We start from the raw sequence: 24,854 nt of genomic DNA on the forward strand, positions 1-24,854 counted from the left end.
AAGGAGTTCAGCAAAGTCAGTTTGTTTCACATTCATGATTTATTAACAATTTCGGAGAACATTTTACAGAAAAGTTTATTTTAAAGTCAACTGGACTGAATATGATGACTGAGTCACACTGAGAACAGAACACATTCGCTCTGAGCTGCCAACTGTATGTACAGCTGTGACAGAGACCAGAAAGAGAAAACAGGAGCTCAACATAAAGGGAAGGGAATAATTGTGAATGAGGAATGAGGAAAGCTACTTATTTACACATGGAATTCAAACTACTGGGGAATTATAAGCTACAATTACAACACAGCCATAATTATCTCGCACATTTCAAACAGAGAAGCGGAAATACCGTCCATGACTGTCTTAGTTACAAATTCGGAAACATGAACTGAAGGTATTTCATTTTTAGATTCACCGAGAGGACATATTTTAAATTCGTAATACAGAGATCTCAATAAACGGCTGAGGAAAATCTACGGTGTCCAAAATTCAACCGGTCACTTGATCTGCAAAAGAGGATAAAATAATGAAGCAGATGTTTAGAATGTGGGACATTTATGTTAGTGTTTTAATCAATGAAACATTGAGAGATTTTTCAAACCGCTTCTGTCAGTTTGAAGTGTGAGTGGATTGAATCTTCTGACCTTCACCAGAGTGACGGCAGTGCTGTAGAAAATGCTCAGGAAGAACAGGATGATGAATGTGGAAGCGGTTGTCCAGATGTTGCCGTTATCATCCTCAGAGTCTTCAATCCAGGTGCGATCTGTGGAATCTGCGAGGATATAACCGAGGAAATATAATTAGGTTGTTTATTAATCTTGGATATCTTTTAAAATATATACTCTTTACTCTTTCCTAAGTTATTAATGTATTCTCTAATTTAATGTTCAATATATATCTACTGTTAAGCTCGTGAATTTCAGCAACCTATCTCTGTAACTATCTCCACAGCTGTTCTTCCTTTACAATCCTCGTATAGTCCGAGTCGGAAAATATAGAAAATTATCTCCAATATCAGTTTATTTTCGAACAATTTCGTACGATCTATTATTGGAGAATATTATGATGGATATCGAGAGAGATTCACTGAGCAACTTATTTGGAAACTATGAACGTTGCTTTTTAAAATCTCAGATGTGAGTTCCCATCTTGGTTGTCTATTTGTGATGGGAATGTTTGGTGCGTCATTAACTTAAATCAGATTCTCAGTAAGAACATTGTTTCAGTGTGCTTTTCGGATCATTATGTAATAGGGACAATTGCCGGAGAATACATCGGTTAAAAAAGTGCATTTGAATTCTACCTTCTACAATAGCCTGGCGTTTGTGTCATGCTTTAGCTTTTATATATGTGTGCATGAGTATATCGTGCCTTGAATCACCCTTTGTTTCTGTGTCCATATGTGTGTATGAGTATTGAGGTGTGTTCATTTGCCAATGAGTGCTGTCTTGTGCATTTCTGTGTCTGCGTCTGCATGTATATTTTGTTTTTTTGCCAATGTGTATGTATGAGTGTGTTATTGTGTGTGTTTATGTATTGATATCTATGTTTATTTATCACTATCTGTGTTAATGTGTGTTTACGCGTTCTTGTCTGCTAATATGTGTTAATGTTTCTTTTTGTGTTCCACGTATGTGTCAGCATATTAATGTCTGTGTCACAGCGTGTGTGTGTGTGTGTGAGAGAGAGAGAGAGTTTTTAATGTGTGCATTTGTGTCTTGATGGATATTTAAAACTATGTATCAATGCGTGTTTATGTTTTCATACGTACTAACGTGTGCTTTTTGTGTTCTCGTGTGTATATGCGTGTTTCATGTTTGTGTCTACATGTGTGCCTGTGAATGTGTTAGTCTGTTCCTCTATGTGTTTGACTGTCTGGGTGTCGTCTACTCATGTGTGTGCATGTGTTCATGTGTATCCATGTACTTGTTTTAATGTATATGATAGTGTGTGCCTTTTTGTCTGTATTTCTGTTATTGTGAATGTGTGATGATGCATATTTGTGTCCATGTATGAGTCTGCTTGTCTGGTTTTATTTGTTTGTGTGTGTGAGATTGTGTATATGTGTGTTAGTGTGTGTATGTGTGTGTGCACGTGTGTATTTGTGTGTGTGTGTGATTGTGTATATATGTGTTCCTGTGCCTGCATTTGTGTGTGTATTTGTGTTTATGTGTGATTGTGTGTGCGTGTGTGTGTGTCTGTCTGTGCGTCTGTGCCTGTGTTTGTGTGTGCGCATATGTGTATTTGTCTATGTGTGTGTGTTTGTGTGTGTGTCTGTGCCTGTGTGTGTGTGTGCCTATGTATGTATGTGTGTGTCTGCCTGTACTGTGTGTGTTTGTGTCTGCGTGTCTGTGCCTATGTGTGTATGTATGTATGTTTGTGTGCGTCCACTTGTGTCCCTTGTGTGCATTTTTACTATTTTTCAGAGTTTCACCAGGTCCCAACGATCGAGTCTGACCCTGATAGTGAAACTTTTGGTGAATATTTTTAATATTCTGTATAAACGTGTTTTCTGTGAGATGCAAGGTGATATCAGGTGAACGAATGCAGACAATCAACCATCTGCCTCATAAAATTCAGGGGCAGAACCGTGAACAACCCAGGGAGGATTTAATAACCAGTTTAGATTCGGATTATGGGAAATCAATCTTAGCATAAGATTAACTGGAACAAGAGTGTGAAAACTTCTTAAAATTATGTTGCATAAATATATATTTTACAACATTTTAAGCATGATGGGACTTTAAAACTTGTGGCCAGTAAGCTAGAAGCCGACTTCTGCTGTTGGTAACTGGGTCCTTACAGTAGATGCCCGTTCCCTTCCAGATTCTCTGCTCGGGGACTGAGAGTCCAGTGAGTTAATAGTTTTGCTCCGTCTGGTTGGCTAAGCAATTTCCCTTTCGGTTCTCTCTGCTGAGAAGGTGGAGACACACCGGGTTAACCAATGGCCTTCCTCGTCTTTATGTTTAGGAAGTGGAAGTAAAATTGGCTAAAAATTTTCCTTTCAGTTTTCTCTGTTGGGGAAGTGGAGGTACAGTGGGTTAACAATTTCCCTTCCCCACTCTCTGTTGGGGAAGTGGAGGTACAGTGGGTTAACAATTTCCCTTCCCCACTCTCTGTTGGGGAAGTGGAGGTACAGCGGGTTAACAATTTCCCCTCCTCCTCTCTCTGTTGGGGAAGTGGGGGTACAGTGGGTTAACAATTTCCCTTCCACCCCTCTCTGTTGGGGAAGTGGAGGTACAGTGGGTTAACAATTTCCCTTCCCCCTCTCTCTGTTGGGGAAGTGGGGGTACAGTGGGTTAACAATTTCCCTTCCCCCTCGCTCTGTTGGGGAAGTGGGGGTACAGTGGGTTAACAATTTCCCTTCCACCCCTCTCTGTTGGGGAAGTGGAGGTACAGTGGGTTAACAATTTCCCTTCCCCCTCTCTCTGTTGCGGAAGTGGGGGTACAGTGGGTTAACAATTCCCCCCCCCTCTCCCTGTTGGCGAAGTGGGGGTACAGTGGGTTAACAATTTCCCTTCCCCCTCTCTCTGTTGGGGAAGTGGAGGTACAGTGGGTTAACAATTTCCCTTCCCCCTCTCTCTGTTGGGGAAGTGGGGGTACAGTGGGTTAACAATTTCCGCTCCCCCTCTCTCTGTTGGGGAAGTGGGGGTACAGTCGGTTAACAATTTCTCCTCCCCCTCTTTCTATTGGGGAAGTGGGGGGTACAGTGGGTTAACAATTTTCCCCTCTCTCTGATGGGGAATTGTTGAGACATGTTTCTGTGTGACCCTCACTTCAATTCCCAGTGGGTGCGATGCAGCAACTTAAAGCTGGCATCCATTTTAAAGGAATGGACAATAAGAGAAGCAGCAACACCGAGATCTAAATGTGCTGAGTTTGTTTGCCGGAAATAGGAAATTGTTAGATTTCCCCTCAGTGGGACGAGAGTTGGTGATGTTATTTTGCAGAATCCCGTGATGAATGAGCTTTACTCTGTCTCTAACCCAGGGTGTATCTGAGCTGGGAGCACTGGGTGTACAAGACTTGGTTCTGAGCCCTGGAAATATCCGATTTTAACTAAACAGCTCTAACATTAGCAAAAGTGGAAAACAACATTAATTAAGCGACTGTGCATTTAAATCACGATTGGAGAAAAGGACTTTATTATTTTTTTATTGAAGTTTGAAACGTAACCGAGAGATTCTCATTGACATGAATTAACGGTGTCCATCAGTGCAAGGGAAATATTCACAAAACTCGGTTTACCGCTGGATTTATCAACCGTTCTGTTGATGATCTTCAAGGGGATCGCTTCATGTCCCACCACACAAGAGTAAGAAGCGCCGCTGGCCCACTCCTCCGCTGCAATGGATAACAGGCTGTACATGAAGAAGGAGCTATTGCCGTTCTCCGCCACCACCTCGGTGTTCTGGTAGTTCCCAGGATTCACCGGCTTGTCATTGACGGTCCACTTGACGAAGATCTCTCGGGGGGAGAAACCTCTCACTAAGCAGCTGAGGGAGACGAATCTCTGAGCGGAGACATCTTCTGCCGAGGGCAGGAGGACAGACACGGACGGTTCCCGCAGATTTTTACCTGCAGAAAATGTACAATAAATGTCAATAAACTGGATAATTTCGTAGACAATGAAACCGCTGGTTAGATGTGAGAGAAACGTGTTTTGTGATGAATATTAAGGGGTTTCATTATCCACTTCTTGGAAATATATCACCGATCCTTCACGATAGCTGAATCAAAATCCTGGAACTCCCTCCCTAACAGCACTGTGGGTGTATCTACATCACATGGACTGCAGCGGTTCAAGAAGGCAGCTCAACACCACCTTGTCAAGGGCAATTAGGGGTGGGCAATAAACGCTGGCCTAGCCAGCGACGCCCACACGCCATGAATTAATAAATAAAAATCTTTGGGATCTGTCCGGTTTTCCAGCTCGGGGCAGAGTTGGATACAATCCTTTTCCCTGACAACTTATGGGGTTGGACGAGAAAGTTTCTCAAAGTTTACAGCACAGAAACAGGCCATTCGGCCCAACTGGTCTGTGTTGGTGTTACAGCTTCGCACCAGGCTCCTCCCATCTTGCTTCATCTAAACCCAATGGCACAGCCTTCAGTTCATTGTTCATTTATCTACTTATCAATTTCCCCCTGAAAGTCCACAGGCCCAGAGCGTTTAGTTGGCGAAATTGCTAATCAGAGTAGACCATAAATACACTGAATAGTAAATATTCATTCTTACACTTACACTGGAAATAGACACATTGAACTACTTATTGCTTCAATCTCACCGCTCACCTGGTTCCTTGTGGATGGAACTTCTTAAAGGAGTCGGCAGATCCTGATGGCTCACCACGCAGTAGAACTCAGCCCCACTCAGCCAGGCTTGTGTCGAGATGTTTACGTTGCTGACCACACTGTCGGGATCCTCTCCCGGTTGGACGGCGATCTCTGATTTCAAAGGCTTCTTCTCTTGTGTCCAGGACACGAGGACTCCATAAGGAGCATTAGAAACGATGCAGGTTAAGGTCACTGTCGCCTCCAGTAAGACCTGTTCTATTGGCGGTGGCAGTAGAGTAATTGTGGGATCGTTGCAGTGGGAATCACCTGTGAGACAGAAATGAAAATCAACCAAAGTTTCACATTCAGAATCAGGACAGCAGTATTCAGCCTTCACTCCCTGAAGGAGAATAAATCACCTTGGACATATCAACCTCTAAATATCGTCTTTAATTTTCTTTACACAATGGAAAACCAGCTTGGTCTGTGTAAATTGTTCTCATAATTTAAGTCGTTCAGCCCCGGTAACATTCTCATGAATCTGCGTTGCCCCAGTCCCAATACAAATATACCATTCCTGGGCCCTGGAATGCAGTACTGAAAGCCGTTTTATAAATAGGGTGGATGCACTTTCCAACACTCTAACCCGAAGCTGTTACCAGTGAAGGGTTCCAGACACCTTCTGCCTCTCCAAATATGATCAGCTGACTCAGGGTAAAGCTAATGTCAAGTCCACCTCACTCACTCTATGACGTCAATGCAGAGACGTGACGTGATAAAATCCTGAATGGTGAACAATCCGAATGCAGCCCTTACATCGGAATGAAACAATAACTACATGATAGTAAATTAGAAGTTGTTCCGTCTACTAACTGCAATAAATTCCTGATTTGATTAACATCGGAGAGCAGAATGATCTATTGCTTCCTCGGTTTGTATTTCTTACCCTCACACTTGGTGGCGTTTCGACTTTGGGTGACCCCTTGGTGAGTGACCTGACAGGTATAGACCGCGTCGCTGAACCATTCCCCAGCGGAGACTTTCAGCCGACTGGTCGCCGAGAAGTTCCCGTTCACTTCAAAGGCGGGAGAGGTGACAATTCCTGAATCCATGGGTTGTCCATTGTTCAGCCACTTCACGGTGATTGGATTTGGTCGGAAATCGATGATTGAACAGACGGCGGTTGCAAATTTGTTGGTTGTGATTTCTTCCCGGGAACTCACGGTGAGGAGAATAGTTGGAGGGACGATGTCAGGAGGACCTTCAAGAAACACAGGTTAAACATTTCTGGGAGAAGAAATTGATAACAGACACAATTAATTCCTATATTTTAATAGGTTCTTTTCCGTTAATAGACACTAACCCTAGAATTTGCAGGGATCAAATCTATGCAGAGCACTATAAATGTGTTATAACCAAGGCCCTATACAGGTTAATCACAGCCTTTCTGTTTCTCACAGGTTCCCCAACACTTACATAATATTGCAATGTTCTTGTCTGAGCCGCTGTATTGAACCTCACACTTGATTTTGCTGCATTCCCCCTCTGACTCGGTGATGGTTAACTGGCTGCTCAGGGTGAAGGTTCCCTTCTGGTTTCTCACTGACGGATAAGTCTTAAATCCAGTGGTGATCGGCTGCCCATCTTTCTTCCAGGTCAGGCTAGTGATTTCTGGGGAGTAGTCCATCGCCAAACAGCCGTAGGTGACGGAGCCGTCGGTGTTGTGTTGCTGACAGGAGGAGACCAGGCTGTAGAGAGTGGGCGCAGACGGTGTCGCTGGGAAAGAATGGCCGATTGAGCAAGTTAGACTCTGTGATTTGTGATCATTAAGTCACCAAACAACTCAAAATTTGACTATAACTATAAACATATCCTAATATATTCCAACTAAAACCCACATCCACATTTGATCATTTATTATTTCCATCATTTGGTGATCCTTATCTGTCGGAACCTCTTTAGAAACCCACACCTCTTTTTCCGCCCCTATCCCATGTCTAAAATAGAACATTTTGATGTCATCTGAATGACGTACCCTTCAGTGGATTAAGATGGAAGAGCAGAGGATTTCCACCATTATTTCGCCACCATTTATTTCTCAATCAACAGCACTTGGTGATAGAGAAATTGTCTCATCATTCATATCATTGCAGTTTGGAAATTGGCTCTGCTCAAATTGGCTGATGCCCCCTCCCTTCTCCACGTCCCCCCAAAACAAAGAATAGCAAAGACCCTTAGAAAGTACCTTTGTAATGGTACCTATATAATGACCATAGAACTCTAAACTGAATACCAGTTACAGTAAGTACGACATTTTCCAATCGTATGTACATGTGAACATGCGGATTAGTAGCGGGAGTAGGCCATTCTGCCTCTCGAGCCTCCTCCACCATTCACTCCGATCATAGCTGATTGATTGTGGCGTTAACTCCATATTCCCGCCTATTCTCCGCTAACCTTTGACTCCCTTGTCAATGAAGAATCTCTCTACCTCTGCCTTGAAATATTAATGACTTCTCCTCCGTCGCACTCTGGTGAAGAGAGTTCCAAACTTTCACTACCCTTTGAGAGAAAAATAAAATCTCCTCATTTCTGCCAGAATGGGATACCTCTTATTTTCCAACTGTGTTCCCTATCGTTAGTCTCTCCCACAAGTGGAAACATCCTTTCAGCATCCACCCTGTCAATTTTCCCCAGGATTTTATATGTTTCAATAAAATCAGCTCTCATTCTTCTAAACTCCAATAGATACAGGCCCAGCCTACCCAAACTTTCCTCATAAGTTAACCAACAACACCTCCCAGTATCATTTGAATGAATATTCTCTGAACGCTTCTAATGCTTTTATATCCTTTCTTAAAGGAGACTAAATCTGGACACAGTAATTCAGACGAGGTCTCATCGACGCCCTGTTAAACTATAGCAAAACATCTTTACTTTTATATTCTATTCCCCTTGTAATAAATGACAACACTCCCTTTGCCTTCCTCATCACTTGTTGTTCCTGCATTGTAACATTTTGTGATTCATGCACCAAGGGATCCTTATCTTTCTGTACCTCAGGGTTCTGCAATATCTCTCCTTTTCAATAATATGCTGCTTTTGTATTCTTCCTGCCAAACTGGACAAGTTTATATTTTCCCACATTATACGGCATCTGTCATTTTTCTGCCTACTCACTTAACCTATCTATATCCCTTTGCTGGGCCTTAATCCCCTCTTCACCACTTACTTTCCTATCTATCTTTGTGTCATCAGCAAATTTCGCAAATTCATTCGGTCCTTTCATTCAAGTCATTGATATAAATTGTAAATAGTTGAGGCCGCAGCATTGATCCCTGTGGCACTGCACTTGTCACAAAACCATGATGGATCTACATAATTGCATTTGGATTTTCTTAGTGACCCGTGATAGGATCCTTAATAATAGATTCCAGCATTTCCGCTCGGACAGATGTTAAACTAACTGGCCTGTCGATTCTTGCTTTCCCGTTACCTCCTTAATTTGATATAAAAGCCTTATTCTCTATTTTCCAATCTGATGAGACCTTTCAACAATCTAGGGGAGTTTGGAAAATTAAAACCAATGCCTCTGCTATTTTAGCAACCACCTCGTTCAGGCCAAGATATTTGGCCAACTTCTCTGCCAATTTCCTTATTTTCCTTTATTGTCCAATCCGTGTCCCGCGGCTGGATTGTGGCCCCCGAAGCCCCTCTATATGGACCCTGGAGCCGTTGTTCAAAATGCTGGTAAGGAGGGTAAGTGGAGTTCAAGATTTCTGGAAGGAGCTGCTCCTCCAATCACAGGCGAGCCCTCTACCCCGTTAGCTGCTGATAGGCCCGCTAGTCAGCCTATCAGCAGTAAAAGTGGGAGACAAACAGGTTGTGTTTGGAGGGGCAGCGACCACCCTCTGGAGAAAGGCGCAGGGAGCCAGGGGGAAGCGCACAGAGACATTGTCTCCCTTTTATGCCAGGTACTGAGTGCCTTTCCCCGGGAATGGAAAGGATTTCAGGAGGAGGAGAGACAATGAGAGAGAGAGAGAGAGAGAGGGAGAGATAGAGAGAGTGGGGCCCAGGGCGTCTGGGGCCTCGGCTCGCAAATGCTATCGCCCGGATCTCCCCGCTATAGCCCGGATCTCAGCCCTTCCACCACCCTCCGCCTCTCTGCACCGTCCCCCCCCGCCTCTATGCCCTTAAACCACTGGCTCTCTGCCTTTCCCCTCCGGTCTCTCTGCCCTTTCCGCCCCGGCATCTCTGCACTTTCCCCCCCCGCAACTTTGCCCTTTCCCCCTCGCCTCTTTGCCATTTCTCCCCCAGCTCTCCGCACTTATTCCACGGCTCTCTGCCTTTCCCCCCTCAGCCTCTCTTCCCTTTCCACCCCCCGCCTCCCTGTCCATGACCCTCCCGCCTCTCTGTCCTTCCCCCTCCCCGCCCTTTCCCCCTCTGCCCCTCGCCCTTTCCCCTTCTGCCCCTCGCCCTTTCCCCTTCTGCCCCTCGCCCTTTCCCCTTCTGCCCCTCGCCCTTTCCCCTTCTGCTCTCCCCCCTCCCGCCTCTCTGTCCTTTCCCCCTCTCGCCTCTCTGCCCTCCCCCTCCCGCCTCTCTGCCCCTTCCCCCTCCCGCCTCTCTGCCCTTTCCCCCTCCAGCCTCTCTGCCCTTTCCCCCTCCCGCCTCTCTGCCCTTTCCCCCTCTCCGCTCCTCCCTCCCGCCTCTCTGCCCTTTCCACCCCCTCCTCTCTGCCTTTTCCCCCTCCCGCCTCTCTAACCTCTCCCTCTCTCCGCTCCTCCCTCCCGCCTCTCTGCCCTTCCCCCTCCCGCCTCTCTGCCCTTTCCCCCTCCCGCCTCTCTGCCCTTTCCCCCTCCCGCCTCTCTGCCCTTTCCCCCTCCCGCCTCTCTGCCCTTTCCCCCTCCCGCCTCTCTGCCCTTTCCCCCTCCCGCCTCTCTGCCCTTTCCCCCTCCCGCCTCTCTGCCCTTTCCCCCTCCCGCCTCTCTGCCCTTCTCCCTTCTACCTCCCTTCCCTTCTCCCTTCTACCTCCCTTCCCTTCCCCCTCCTGCCTCTCTCCCCTTTCTCCCTCCCGCCTCTCTGCCCTTTCCCCCTCCCGCCTCTCTGCCCTTTCCCCCTCCCGCCTCTCTGCCCTTTCCCCCTCCCGCCTCTCTGCCCTTTCCCCCTCCCGCCTCTCTGCCCTTTCCCCCTCCCGCCTCTCTGCCCTTTCCCCCTCCCGCCTCTCTGCCCTTTCCCCCTCCCGCCTCTCTGCCCTTTCCCCCTCCCGCCTCTCTGCCCTTTCCCCCTCTGCGCTCCTCCCTCCCGCCTCTCTGCCTTCCTCCCACCCGCCTCTCTGCCCTTCTCCCTTCTACCTCCCTTCCCTTCTCCCTTCTACCTCCCTTCCCTTTCTCCCTCCCGCCTCTCTCCCCTTTCTCCCTCCCGCCTCTCTGCCCTTTCCCCCTCCCGCCTCTCTGCCCTTTCCCCCTCCCGCCTCTCTGCCCTTTCCCCCTCCCGCCTCTCTGCCCTTTCCCCCTCCCGCCTCTCTGCCCTTTCCCCCTCCCGCCTCTCTGCCCTTTCCCCCTCCCGCCTCTCTGCCCTTTCCCCCTCCCGCCTCGCTGCCCTTTCCCCCTCCCGCCTCTCTGCCCTTTCCCCCTCCCGCCTCTCTGCCCTTTCCCCCTCCCGCCTCTCTGCCCTTTCCCCCTCCCGCCTCTCTGCCCTTTCCCCCTCCCGCCTCTCTGCCCTTTCCCCCTCCCGCCTCTCTGCCCTTTCCCCCTCCCGCCTCTCTGCCCTTTCCCCCTCCCGCCTCTCTAACCTTTCCCCCTCTGCGCTCCTCCCTCCCGCCTCTCTGCCTTCCTCCCACCCGCCTCTCTGCCCTTCTCCCTTCTACCTCCCTTCCCTTCTCCCTTCTACCTCCCTTCCCTTCCCCCTCCTGCCTCTCTGCCCTTTCCCCCTCCCGCCTCTCTGCCCTTTCCCCCTCCCGCCTCTCTGCCCTTTCCCCCTCCCGCCTCTCTGCCCTTTCCCCCTCCCGCCTCTCTGCCCTTTCCCCCTCCCGCCTCTCTGCCCTTTCCCCCTCCCGCCTCTCTGCCCTTTCCCCCTCCCGCCTCTCTGCTCTTTCCCCCTCCCGCCTCTCTGCCCTTTCCCCCTCCCGCCTCTCTCCCCTTTCCCCCTCCCGCCTCTCTGCCCTTTCCCCCTCCCGCCTCGCTGCCCTTTCCCCCTCCCGCCTCGCTGCCCTTTCCCCCTCCCGCCTCGCTGCCCTTTCCCCCTCCCGCCTCGCTGCCCTTTCCCCCTCCCGCCTCTCTGCCCTTTCCCCCTCCCGCCTCTCTGCCCTTTCCCCCCAGCTCTCTGCACTTACTCCACGGGTCCCTGCGCTTTCGTCAGGCTCTCTGACCTTTCCACCGACGCTCATCACTCCATTCGGCCATGCTCCACTTTCTGACACTGTGAGGACTCAGGCCTCGCTTCCAGGTCTCTCTTCCCTGCAGGTCCCGCCCTCCCACACACCGATTTAGGAAAAGTGATCTAGTAAGTGAGCATGTGCATGATTGACAGTGAGAGTGGCTGAGTGACAGAGTGAGGGTGGGTGGCTGATTGCGTGAGGGTGCGTGGGTGAGTGGAGGAGTGAGTGAGGGTGGGTGGTGAGTGAGCGAGGGTGGGTGTCTGAAGGTGGGTGAGTGAGGATGGATAAGTAAATGAGGGTGGGTGTTTGAATGAGGGTAGATGAGCGGGTGAGTGAGGGTTGGTGGGTCTGTGAGGGTGGGTGTGTGAGTGACGGTGAGTGGGTATGTGAGGGGGGGTGGATGAGTGTGAATGAAGCTGGGTGGATAAGGGTCAGTGAGGGTGAGTGATGGTGGGTGAGTGAGTAATTGATGGTGAGTCAATGAGGGTGTGTGAAGGTGGGTGAGGGTGGATGAATGAGGGTGTGTGAGGGTGGGTGAGTGAGGAGTGCGAGTGAGTAAGGGTGAGGGAGTGAGGGTGAGGGAGTGAGGGTGAGTGAGTGACTGTGGGTGAGCGAGGGTCAGTGAGTGAGGGCCAGTGAGTGAGGGCCAGTGAGTGAGGGTGAAGAAATGATGGTGAGGGAGCGAGGGTGTGTGAGTGAGGGTGAGTGAGTGAGTGAGGTTGAGTGAATGAGTGGGTGAGGGTGAGTGATTGTGGGTAGTGAGGGGACCCAGGTGCAGGAGGCTCATCAAGGCGATGTTTCTCCGGATGTTTTTCCGCTCCGGCTCAGCTTTCCGTTGCCTGTTGTCCACAGCCGAGCTGGGGGCTCCTCCATTCGGCTCCACCACCTCCACCTCCTCCTCTTCCTCTCAATCGATCTTGTCCCGATTCTCCATATTGATCAGCTTTCAGTAACACCGGCTGTGTAAAGTCAGGCAGCAGTGTAGATCGCTGGCCAGCTGCTTTAACACCCATGCCTTTCTTTGAGAAACCCGTGTCAGTGCGAGAATAGGCAGACTGAGGGGGCTGGAGGAGACGGTTACAGCAAAACCAGGATGGGCTGTGCAGGCTTCTTGCACCATGTGTGCACCAGTATTGGGGATCCAGGCGGCTGTGGTCCGCCACATCTCCCTTTTTTTTGTTTCTATATGTTTGGTTCAACACTTGGAAATTCTCCACATATACAGTGATGTCACCTGTGTAATTTCATTTTACACAACAGGTCCTCAGAAATGGAGCAATGAACATGCATGCAGCTTAACGGATTTTCATTCTGCAATTAGTATTTTCAGCCCACTTCTGTGTGTGATAATGTGTGTGTGTGTGTGAGAGAGAAAGAGAGAGAGAGTGCATGCAAGTGTATGTGTGTTTTTGAGAGAGAGAGAGACAGAGACAGAGAGAGACGGAGTGTGTGTGTGTGTGTGAGATAGGGAGTTTAATTGTGAGAGTGTGTGAAATGGAGAATGTGTGGGAGAGAAAGACTGCGTGTGCTTGTGAGTGTGGGAGAGAGAGAGAGAGAAAGAGAGAGTGTGTGAGAGAGGGGGAGAGTGTGTTTTTCTGTGCGTGTCATAGGGAGTATAAGTGTGAGAGTGTCTGAGATAGAGAAATGTGTGTGAGAGAGAGTATGTGTGTGTGAGAGAGAGCTGCTGTGTGTGTGTGTGTGAGAGAGCGACTGTGTGCGTGTGAGAGTTAGAGAGAGAGAGAGAGAGAGAAAGAAAGAGAGTGTGTAGGGGTGTGAGTGATTGGTAGTATAAATGTGTGAGAGAAAGTGTGTGAGAGAGCGAACGTGTGTGTGTGTGGGAGAGAAAGAGTGTGTGAAAGACAGAGCCAGTGTTTGTGTCAGAGAGAGAGAGAATAAGAGAGAGTGCATGTGTGAGTGAACAAGTGTGTGTGTGAGAGGGAATGTGTTTGTGTTTCTGTGTGTGTGACAGAGAGAATGGAGAGTGTGTGCATGTGTGAGAGTGTGTATGTGTGTGGGAGAGAGGGTGCATGTATGTGAGAGAGAGAGAGTGGTTGTGCGTAAAAGAGAGGGAGTGTGCGTGTGTGTGAGAGAGAGTGCATGTGTGAGAAAGAAAGACTTCATGTGTGTGTGAGAGAGATAGTGTGCACGTGTGTGAGAGTGTGTATAGTTGAGAGAGTATGTGTATGAGAGAATGTGAGTGTCTGCGTGAGAGTGTGTGTGAAAGAGAGAGGAAATGTGTGAGAGACAGAGTGTGTGCATGTTAAAGAGAATTTGAGTGTGAGAGGGAGAATGTGAGTGTGTGTGTGTGTGACAAAGTGAGCGTGCGTGACAGAGAGAGTGAGCGAGTGAGGGTGTGTGGTTAAGAGACTGAGTATGTCGAGGTAGATCAGCCATGATCTTACTAAATGGAGGGCAGGATCGAAGGGCCGATATCCTCTCATTCTCTCATTTCTGTCATTCACTCCTCCCCCTGCAGGCGGCAATCGAATGACTCAGTTTTTGATGGCGGCTCCTTTTCCCCAAATCCCCCGCGGCTGGTTGTTGGGAGCGTGAGTCTGGTCATTGTCCATTTCAATCGTTTAAATAACTCGCAGCCTCTGATCAGATCAGAACAGGCGCTGCTCTCTGGAGCCTCACTGTCACTCCCTGATTCTGTTTGTTCTGAAATTGTGCTCAAGTTCAGGTCATTCACGTTCAATGATTTTCTGATACTCAAAATGCTGAAACATAATTAATTCATTAAAATTTATACATGTTCTCTCCAGAAATATTGTTAAAAACAATTAACGTGCGTCATTTCACCCGAGCAATGGAACAACTTATTTTCACAGATCTGGCTCGAGAACTCACAGCCAGTTAGTTCGATGCTGATTCAGTTTGTTTGACCTCTGCGGGGAGAAGACTCTCTGGTAAGGAGCAGGACAAGTTAAGTTATGGATTAAAGCCCCCACTCCTCCTCCAGTACACTCCTGTCATCAGCTGCAAGGGTGGGATTCAACAGAAAGCCAACTCTCCACTGAACTTTCAAACACTCCGGGTCAGGTACAGCACCGGTTTGATATAAAATAAAACTCTCTCTACATTGTCCAATCAAATATGCCCAGGAGAGAGTTCAATCCGGTTTTGATATAAATGCTGTGGCTGCAAGAGGCGGTCAGAGGCTGGGAATTCTCTGGCGAGTAATTCAACTCCAATTGCCCAAAGACAACTCACCATATACAAGGCACAAGTTAGGGCTGGGACTGAATAGATTTCACTTACCTCAATGAGTGAAACTTGAAAAAACCCCAAGAAACTCGATACTATCCGCGACAAAGCAGCCCACAGAATTGGTACCCCATCCACTACCTGAAACATTCACACCCTCCCCCACAGACGCACAGTGACTGCAGTGTGTACCATATACAGGATGCACTGCAGCAACTCGCTAAGGCTCCTTCAGCAGCACCTTCAAAACCCGCAACTTCTAACTAGAAGGACAAGGGCAGCAGGTGCTTGGGAACACCGCCACCTGTACGCTCCCCTCCAAGGCACCCACCATCCTGACTTGCAACGATATCGCTGTGCCTTCACTGTGAATACGTCAAAATCCTGGAGCTCCTTTCCTAACAGCACTGTGAGTGTACCTGCAGCTATTCAAGGAGGCGGCATTTCAACACTTCAAGGGATAATTAGGGATGGACAACGAATGCTGGCCTTGCCAGCGACCCCAACAACAGGATTAAAAATAAGATACAGGCTAATTTCTTACTCCACACTGTCCAACTAAATAGGTCAAGGACTGCTACAGCACGAATTAAAATAGGATAAAACTCTCTCTGCATTGCCTAACCGAACATTCCCAAGATACATACATCACTGGTTTAAAATCGACCAAATCTCCTTCGACAGTCTGTCTGTCATTTCTGAGTTGTCCTTTCTGACTGTCACAATGGGTTGGGTATCTCATTTCTGAGGTGCCTGGTCAAAAAGTCAAACTTTCACATTTCTCACTGATACAAGTTTTTTGAAGAAATAAATCAAATTGCACTTCTTGAAATCCAGGAGAGTGAACCAGAAGGTTTACAACCAGTCAGGAAGATTCCTGGTCCCAGCACAGTGACCACGCGCACAGAAACAGAACAGACACAAATGATGCAACAAGCGAGTTCCCAGCAGATAGATCTGTTCAATCTGTCCATTTCATTCAAGCTGCTTGATTCCAATTGATCAACGGTCAATTTACTACAATTATTCTATAACTTCTTTGAAATTAATCTGATTTTCATTTCAAAATTCCCTTTTAAGTCCATCTAATTCTCCCTGATCTGTCTCAAATCTCCAAATAATATAGGATTTAAGTTACCCTGAAAATGAGCACAGCAAATATTACAGATTCAGGATAATTTGAGAGACTCAATGACAGTGTAAGAATTAAACAAATCAGGAAACATTCACATTGAAAACCGATTACCCGCTGATTTGATCTGATTTAGGTATGAATAGAATCAATAAAAACTTCGAGGCGAAACACCTTATCGAGCTGAGCACAGCTAAGTAAGAAAAGTATTCTTTTCTAAATTCATTTTGGATACAATTAAAAATTCTCTCCACTGAGATTTTGCATTCACTATAATGACCAGTATACTACTTAATTGTTGGAGCAGATTTATGTTGAATTAATTATCACTAATATTATATTGTAAGCTAATTATCTTGTTATTGTCAATTCATTTTCTTGTCAGCTGATTTCTACTCTATAATATTAAAAATGGTTTTCAAAAATTGAAAACTTGTTTCTCCCTGGGACTTTGTGAAATAACTGGGGTTTATTTAAATCAACCTGATACTGAAGCAATGTTAAACAATAAACTTCAAATTGCTAGATGGCAACATTCAGGCAAGTGTATCAATTTTACTTAAATCTAAGCACGATTTACTATTTTGCTTTTACTTCTGCTCTGTTTTAATCAACAATATTGTAAGCTATGTGTGTTTGTGAACGCATTGAGAAATCATAAATTCCATCTATTCTCATCGAATAATTCACAGGGCGAATTTATCAGTGGAATATTTGAAATACTTTGAAATCTGGCCGGGGTCACATCACATTAAGTGTCTATGAGCTGTAACATCATCTGTTTGCTGAAGGAAGCTTGTCTTAACTCCAAACTATATGTAAAAAAATGTTCCTGGCAGTTACTTATTATCAATAAAATTGCTTCCTAGATAACAATCCCTATAATTTAATTATCAAATATATTGTTCATTGAAAGAAGATCCAAATTGATCAATATAAAACTTGATGAGAACAATTCATTCAGATCATCTGCGCCACTGAAATATAATCAGCAAATTGAATCGAGATTTTGTTCTTCAATTTAATATTTAATAGGAATTAAGCATGAATCTCAGATATAATCTGTTCTTCTCCTATAATCCTATCCTGTGTACAGCACAGCTATGGTAGACGGATGCTGTTATTAAATTCAAAACTAACATTAATGTTTGCAATTAAATTAATCTGTTCTAATTTCAAGCTTTTCCTTGTCAATCTCTATTCATATGCAGTCTGCACCTTCCTACAGTTCAAAAAAGAATGTACGAACAATTTATTTACTGACAGCGAATTCACCCCCTGCACCCCCACCCCCCCCCCCCCCCCCCCACCCCGCACCCCCTCCCCACAGAAAGCTGCCTAAGATTAGATTAGTGACAATTGTCTCGCTCTCCAAATCCCAATAACATCGAAGGAATAATATGGTTTTGGCTGCACAGAAAGAATGTAATAACCAGATAGACATATTGCCAAACTGCAATGTCAAACTCCTCTTTAAGTCAATGCAAACGTTATCGGGGATATAAAAAAATAATTCAAAATTCCTTGTTAAATTGACCAAATCTGTAGAATCAGTATATTCTTATTGAAATTTTTTCATGCATAATCACAAAATGTTTCCAGCCTAAAAACTTTCCCGATCATGTTAATTGTGCGCAGTGCACAGCAGAATTGTGAAAGGCGATTCATGATCAATTAGGTTAATATGAAATCTGTTCAGCCAATATGGAGAAATATAACCACATTATAATTGTTTGAATTGTATGAATTTTACTCTACAACTTGAAAACTTGTTAATTATATAGTTTCTGATTGCAATAACGAATTATGTTCTGAATGAGCGTCATAATCCATGGTTTAGTTTAATCTGCAATTATCACTTAAAATAAAGACAAAATGTTCTAACACATCTTTAAACGCTTTTTTCCAATTTCTGAAACCTGTCTGTTTTCTGCCTACAATCGTGTTTCAAGCAGATACAAACGCGTAGGCTGTTTCCATTCAATCACAAAACGTGCAACCGCTCAATGTCACCGAGTTTAAACAATGCAGAAACAATGCAGAACCGCCAAACCGTTTCACAAATTCTACTAATTCAAAGTCATCCAGACACACAATCTCCTCAGGAGAAAAACACCAAATCACATCACTGAGGGGCTGAAACCCGTTTCATGGAGAAGCAGCTCAATTGTACAAACACTTCCAACAGAATCCAATGTAACATTGCAAGAAAATCTCAATATCGGATCCAGGCAACACGCTCGTCACTAAATAAATGAATAATTAAACTAAACAGAAATATGGAATAATGTCAACAGCATTGTGAGTAGGCGGAACATGTTCAATAAATTAATATTGAAACTTAAGCATATTTTGTTCATTTTGGGTTTGATTTCAAACCTATTTAAACCCTTGTGCAACAGATGGTAAAACCCGCAGGTGTTAGATGTCACCGAGATTAAACATTGCAGAAACGTCAAACTGTTTTAACAAACGTTAGATATTTCATGTCGCCCGGCCACACATTATCCTCAGAAGATAAACACCAAATCACAACAACTAGGGACCGAATCCCTCAGCAGCACTTTTTGTCAAGACACAGCGGAATTATATAATTCAAGTTAAGCAGAATCACATGAAACATTGTAAAACAAATCTGCATACAGAATCCACCAAACCCACGTTTCAGTGAACGAATGAATTATTAAAATAGACAAAAATATAAAGCATAGACTCAAGTAATACAATCAATAAATAAACGTGTGGTTCTTACCTGCAGTCACCGTCACCATGGTCCCTTGTCCCCAGTAGTCGAAATAATCACAGTGTTACATTCCCTGGGCTGTGCCATACAATAACTGGCCCTGCACGAAAAAGACAGAATCTAACATTACTTTAAATATTCATAAGTCAGAGGCAAAGCAAAGTCACAGTGAATCTTCACGAAATTATATTTGCGTTTGTAGATATCTTTAGGTATTCATCAATGATCCTCATGTTTAATAATTCACAAAGTAACACATGAACATGTTATTGAAATCACCAACTGATGAATGCATAATTATCATAGCTTTTCCATCTTAAACCATGTTTTTTGGGCAGTTCTGGACATAAATAATACTTCACTGTAAATATGGCAGGATTGTAAAAGCGAACACTGACCCAGGCAGACTCAATTAGTGCTGAGGTGTTTTTGTATTGACAGTAACTGCTGTGCCATCCCAGCCATCACAGTGAGACACATCATGTCAAATACTGCGGCACACTGTTAACTGTAAATACAGAGATTTAATCTCACTGCGCTCTCAAAAACCTGATTCCCACTCGCCTAAAAGTGAATCAGTGAGATATTTCGGCTTGTACTGGTCATTATACTTATCAATGTGATTGGAATTCTTTCAAAACCTCTTTGCGGATTTAGCGTGTCCGTCAACACTCACAAAGCGGAAGACTGCTATATCTTTTCACAAACCAATATTACCTCTACCCATTATTTTATTTAAATATGATTTTCTTTGACGTTCCTGCTGTGTTAGTGATCACCAATTTGAACAAACTCCTTCTCTGAGGTTTTTGTATGAGGATGTTGCTGTGCACAGCACTGTGACCCCCAGTATTATCACAGTGAAATACACACGCACAAAAACTGCACACACACTCTGATCAGTGCTGCATCTCAATATCCACATCAATAGACGTTTAATTCTGATCTAGAAGTAGAATTCATGCAGCAGTTTACAAAATTGAACGAAAAGAGACATCCCCAAGTATCAGATATATTAAAATGAACATTATATTCTGGTCTGTAATTGCGGAAACTGTTACCAGTATATATCAACACAGCCAAAAGCTCAGTTCATTACATCGACTGGTTTGATTTGCTAGTTTTACTGTTTGCTGTGCTATTTATGTCAGGAGCTGCTTGTTGCCTGGTCCTGATCATTACAGTTCATGTTACATTTAAAACAAGAACTGACCGTCAGGTTATGATGGAAGTTGTTGAGTTTCTCTCGATCTGTTCTTGTTCGGGTCCAGCCCTGGTTCCTCTCGCTGTGGTCTCTTGCACAGTAATAGATGGCGGTGTCTTCAGTCTTCAGGCTCGTCATGTCCAAGGAGAAGATGTTCCTTGAAGTGTCTTTGGACGCAGTAAATCGATTCTTAATTCCTGGGGCGTAGTAATTGCTGGATGAAGCATAGTAGCTAACCAACCACTCCAGCCCCTGTCCGGGAACCTGTCGGATCCAGCCCGTGTAAGCACTGCCAAGATCGAAGCCGCTGGTTTTACAGGTCAGTTTCAGGGAGCCTCCGGGACGCCCGGTCTCTGCCTCTGGCTGAGTCAACACAACCTCCGACTGGACACCTGTTAAAAATATATCAAAAACCTCGAGGATTAATCCTGGTGAAATGATTCCTGACTCTGTAACATTCCAGAGAGAGACTAACACTGAGACAGTAACAGTGAGAGACTTGGACAATAAAAACTACTCACGGGATAAGAAAGTCAGCAACAAACTGAGAGAAATCGCCGACCTCATCCTTCTGGTCATTTGGGGAAAATGGTTCTGTCCAGAACTCAGTGAACAAACCAGCTCCTGGACTGTTGGATTCCGGCCCCAGTGAGCGGTATTTAAATACCCGGCAGAAGGGGGCGGGTTTCCAGGCGCCGCCTGTTGATTCCCTGGTGGAGGCGGCGACTGGATCCACGCCCCACCTTCCACACCCTCAACAGAATGGACTCAGATATTTACAATAGGTTATTGTTAAAAGTGGACATTTTACCTGTATCGGGATATTTGGCTGAATGGATTTATTGTAATGTCGCCAGTGGTTCTAATGGTGAAATTACAGTTGAGCATCTGTTAATAAAAATATAATTCCATTGAAAATTAAGCCCATTTATTTCTACACCACTTCACAAGGCGTTGAACCAAAAAAAATAAATTATATTATCAGGGAATAAAGGGAATGTCAGTCTGTTTTGCAGCAACTCCGGGTCTCTATCTCATTACCACAATAAAGTGTCATCAGTCATAGGAATTATTATTGATTTATGTAACTAAATGCGGGGGATGAACAAAATGATTCTATTTACAGTGTGGGTGGCTATCGCTGTACAATTTGGGTCCGGAGATAAGAAAAATCTCCTTACATTATACAATGTCTCTCATTGCATTTCTCGAACTGCCCCTGACCCTCTGACAGCCCTTTGAAAATTAGAGGCTAAAGAAACCCGTCTGCCTGATAATTAAACAGTAAGTTTACACAGAAACGTAAAATTTAATTATATTAAACGTAAGAAGTTAATGAATCAGAACGGACACGGAGATCAGCACAGTTATCCTTCAGCATCCAAATCACTGCAGCTAATTTTAATGGCCACCGGCTGTCTACCATTCACTGGTATTGGGAACACAGGATATTACATATTACACGGCATATTACACAATATCACAAGAATAAATGCTTTATCTTCCACTGAAGCGGGCCATGAACTGGTCAATTCTCCATTTATTGGCAGCGATGAGAGGGACTGTTCAATAATCGAAATCAGCACAAATTAAACTGTACAGTACACGGTGCTAATCAGGTATAAGAGATCCCTCAAGTTAAATGAGGTGCACAACTCGGATAACATTCAAGGAATTCCTGCGGGTTCAAGACAATTCTATGATTTTCTTTTAATTTAATTTCTTTTACTTTTTTTGCCATTCTACTCAAATCATTAGACTGGGGGATTGGGACCATCAACATGGCTCTCTCGCACTCCATGAAGTTCTTAATAAACCGGCTTTAATAACTGGAATGTCCTTTACTTAGAAATAATATAAATTAAATAGTATACGGCCAATTCCCTGATCGTGTTTAACCTCAGCGAACACGGTATTCATTAAAATATTTCCTTAGATGAAATGCCATTTAAAATGTGCCTTTCGTGTGCGACAGAAACATTTATTGTTTGAATGGCTAAATCCCATTTTCTTCATTCATATCCAGGCTAATCTGCCCCACACAGTATTTGGCAGCAAGCCAGCCGGCTGCAGTCAGGGAGGCTCGAATGTCCAATGTTGTTTACAGGAAGCATCTGCGGGTTTGTGCAGTAAATGAAAGATCTGTTTCCTCAGTACTGACCGCTTGGCTGCCAGCCAACTTCAAACCCTTAACATTGTCAACAAGGCCTATTTATAACAAATCTACCCAGTAACAACACTGGAGTCAGCTTTATTTTTTAAATTGTGAACTTATGTGGACTGTGCCCAGCTTTCAGGAAAGAAAAGTTATCCAGCTTCTCTGACACCCTGTTAGCATCCACAGCTCATTGGAGGATCTCTCCAACACATCATAATATTGTGATGGATGGATGGATGGAAATAATTACAGGCAGATTATCAAAGAGGACACAGAGAGAGGATAGGTTCTGTTACAGTCAAACATATAAATCTGTGTGATTTTTTTGCCCCTTTACTCTTTCACGGGATGTGGGAGTCACTGGCAAGGCCAGCATTTGTTGCTTCTCCCTAATTGCCTTTGAACTGAGTACCTTGCTGGGCCATTTCAGAGGGCAGTTAGAGTCCACCTTATTGCTGTGGATCTGGAGTCACATGTCGGCCAGACTAGGTCCAGTGGCAGATTTCCTTTCCTAAAGGACATTAGTGAACCAGATTAGTTTTTTCCACAGTCGATGATAGCTTCCTGGTTCCCTTTACTGAGACCAGTTTTCAATCCCAGGTTTATTGTTGAATTTAAATTCCACCAGCTGCCATGGTGGGATTTGAATTCGTGTCCCCAGGAGAATAGCTTGGGTCTCTGGATTACAAGTCCAGTGACATTAATACAACACCACCGTCTGCCAAAGAATGGAGGGATGGCTGCAGTGATGCGGGAATGAATCATAGTTGGATGCCTGAACAATTTGATGAAGGGATCAGTGAATGAATTGATTGATGTGTCGATAGGCGCATCTGGACGATATTTTTTTACCTTCTAATCTTGGTGCTTGACTACTTTAAACCTTGAAGCAGGTCCAGTATTTCATTTGTGTCAGTCCAATACCTTCAGTCCCTCCAGATTTTCTGGATGTATTCCATCCCCAGGGTATCGAGCTGAACGTCGCCAAGAGAAGGCTGGAGATGTCCCTGCGGTACTGATGATTCTTCCCTGCTGATAGGGAATCATCATCTTTCAGACAGAAAGCGGGTACATAATTTGGTTTAGGATGGAGGATTGTAATATTTGGAACATGTGGTCCTTTCATGTAAAACAAAGCATTCAACATATCCTCACCCAAATTAGCGAAGGTAACAGACATTACTCACTGGAGAGCCGCATTAACTTACAGTCAGGTCCAAGTAGTTTTATTTATACCATCGCTTTACAAATCCTCACACATTCCAGTTATATATCAGGAGTTTCTGTGTGATTATGAGCTGGTTACTTGTCAATAAAGCGCAGAGGCTGCTGGGTAGCTGCTCATTCTCCTCGGTCTGATTTAATTCCATTTCCCACTGAATTCTGGGACAGATGTGATTCCTTGCTGATAGAACGGTCAGTGTGGTCTCAATCAATGTTAATGATATTAAATGAATTGCAATTACATTTTGTATGGAATAAAATGCTGAAAATGCTTGGTTCATGCAACTATTAATCTTTGTGGAATGGATGATAATTGCTGATTATAATTATTTGTCTTGTGAATTGATGGTAATTGGTGAATATAATTATTTATCTTTGTGGATTGATGATAATTGGTGAATATAATTATTTATCTTTGTAAATTGATGCTAGTTGGTGAATATCATTATTTATCTTTGTGAATGGATGCCAGTTGGTGAATATATTTATTTATCTTTGTGAATTGATGATAATTCTTGAAGATAATTATTTACCTTCGTGAGTTGATAATAATTGGTGTTGATAATTATTTATCTTTCTCAGCCTTTACGACCTTCTTCTTCTCTGCTGAAAGATAAGATCCATTCCACAGGAGGTGAATGATGCAAAAATCACACACCATCTGAAAACAAAGCCGACAGGTGAGACTACAACAACTACAGGGATATCTCACTCATGGAGTTACGGGGAAGGCCTCTGCTCGGGTCATGCTTTAAAGACTTCATCTGGTTGCAGGCTGAAGCACAATGTGATGTTTTTATCGGAAGCTATACTCTGGACATGATTTGCTCCACACGCTGGACACCGTCAGCAGAGCACCACTCTAGAAGATTTTTGGGAAAATTGGCTGTTCACCAAAGCGCCTCAGTCTCAATCACTCCTTCCATGACAACATGCACTGCACTGTACAGATTGATGATTCCACTTCCGACAGATTCGGAGTGAAGAATGGAGTGAAACAGGCCTGTGTCCAATCCCCACTCTGTTGGGCACCTTCTCCATGCTGCTGATCTTTGTCTTCCCTGTAAATATGGAAGGAGTCGACTTACACTCGATCAGACCACAAGCTCCACAATCTATAAGACTGAAAGCGAAGACATAAACACATTGAATCTTGATCAGAGAATTCCTCCACGCTGATAACTCTGTCATCAAAATGGAAACTCATCCACAAAGACTGATGGACTGTCTCTCCCATGCCTGTAACTTGTTCTCCCTGACTATAAGCATGGAGAAAACCGTGGTCATGGGATAAGGTGTTGCATTTCCGTCATTGATCACACTAAATAACAAACCGATGGAAGTAAATTCCGCTCCCTGGGTTCCAACGTGACAGGCAGCCTGTTACTTGCTGCAGAACTTGATACCCACATGGGGAAAGCAGCTGCCACCTTCGGCTGACTCATGAAACGCCCCTGGAATAACATCAAACTGGCCCTTAGGATCAAGCTGATGGTTTATAAGGCCTGCGTTCTCAGCACCTTTCTCTATGGCTGTG

General features: G+C 44.9%; 2 protein-coding genes and 1 gene segment (V, D, J or C); all 3 read right to left on the bottom strand.

Annotated features, from left to right (window-relative positions):
* LOC144697817 (uncharacterized) overlaps positions 1-24,854 on the bottom strand; it is a 528,726-nt gene that overhangs the window by 76,583 nt on the left and 427,289 nt on the right. The gene's annotated exons all lie outside the window — the stretch shown is intronic.
* LOC144696897 (uncharacterized) overlaps positions 1-24,854 on the bottom strand; it is a 394,826-nt gene that overhangs the window by 36,726 nt on the left and 333,246 nt on the right. The gene's annotated exons all lie outside the window — the stretch shown is intronic.
* LOC144697818 (Ig heavy chain C region, membrane-bound form-like) lies at positions 28-20,073 on the bottom strand. The segment is given in 7 exon segments: positions 28-503; positions 642-769; positions 4,246-4,575; positions 5,292-5,600; positions 6,220-6,534; positions 6,750-7,083; positions 19,945-20,073. Coding segments are annotated over 7 exon segments (1,554 nt in total).

Source organism: Cetorhinus maximus, chromosome 23 (genome assembly GCF_964194155.1).
Source record: "Cetorhinus maximus chromosome 23, sCetMax3.hap1.1, whole genome shotgun sequence".
NCBI lineage: Eukaryota > Metazoa > Chordata > Chondrichthyes > Lamniformes > Cetorhinidae > Cetorhinus > Cetorhinus maximus.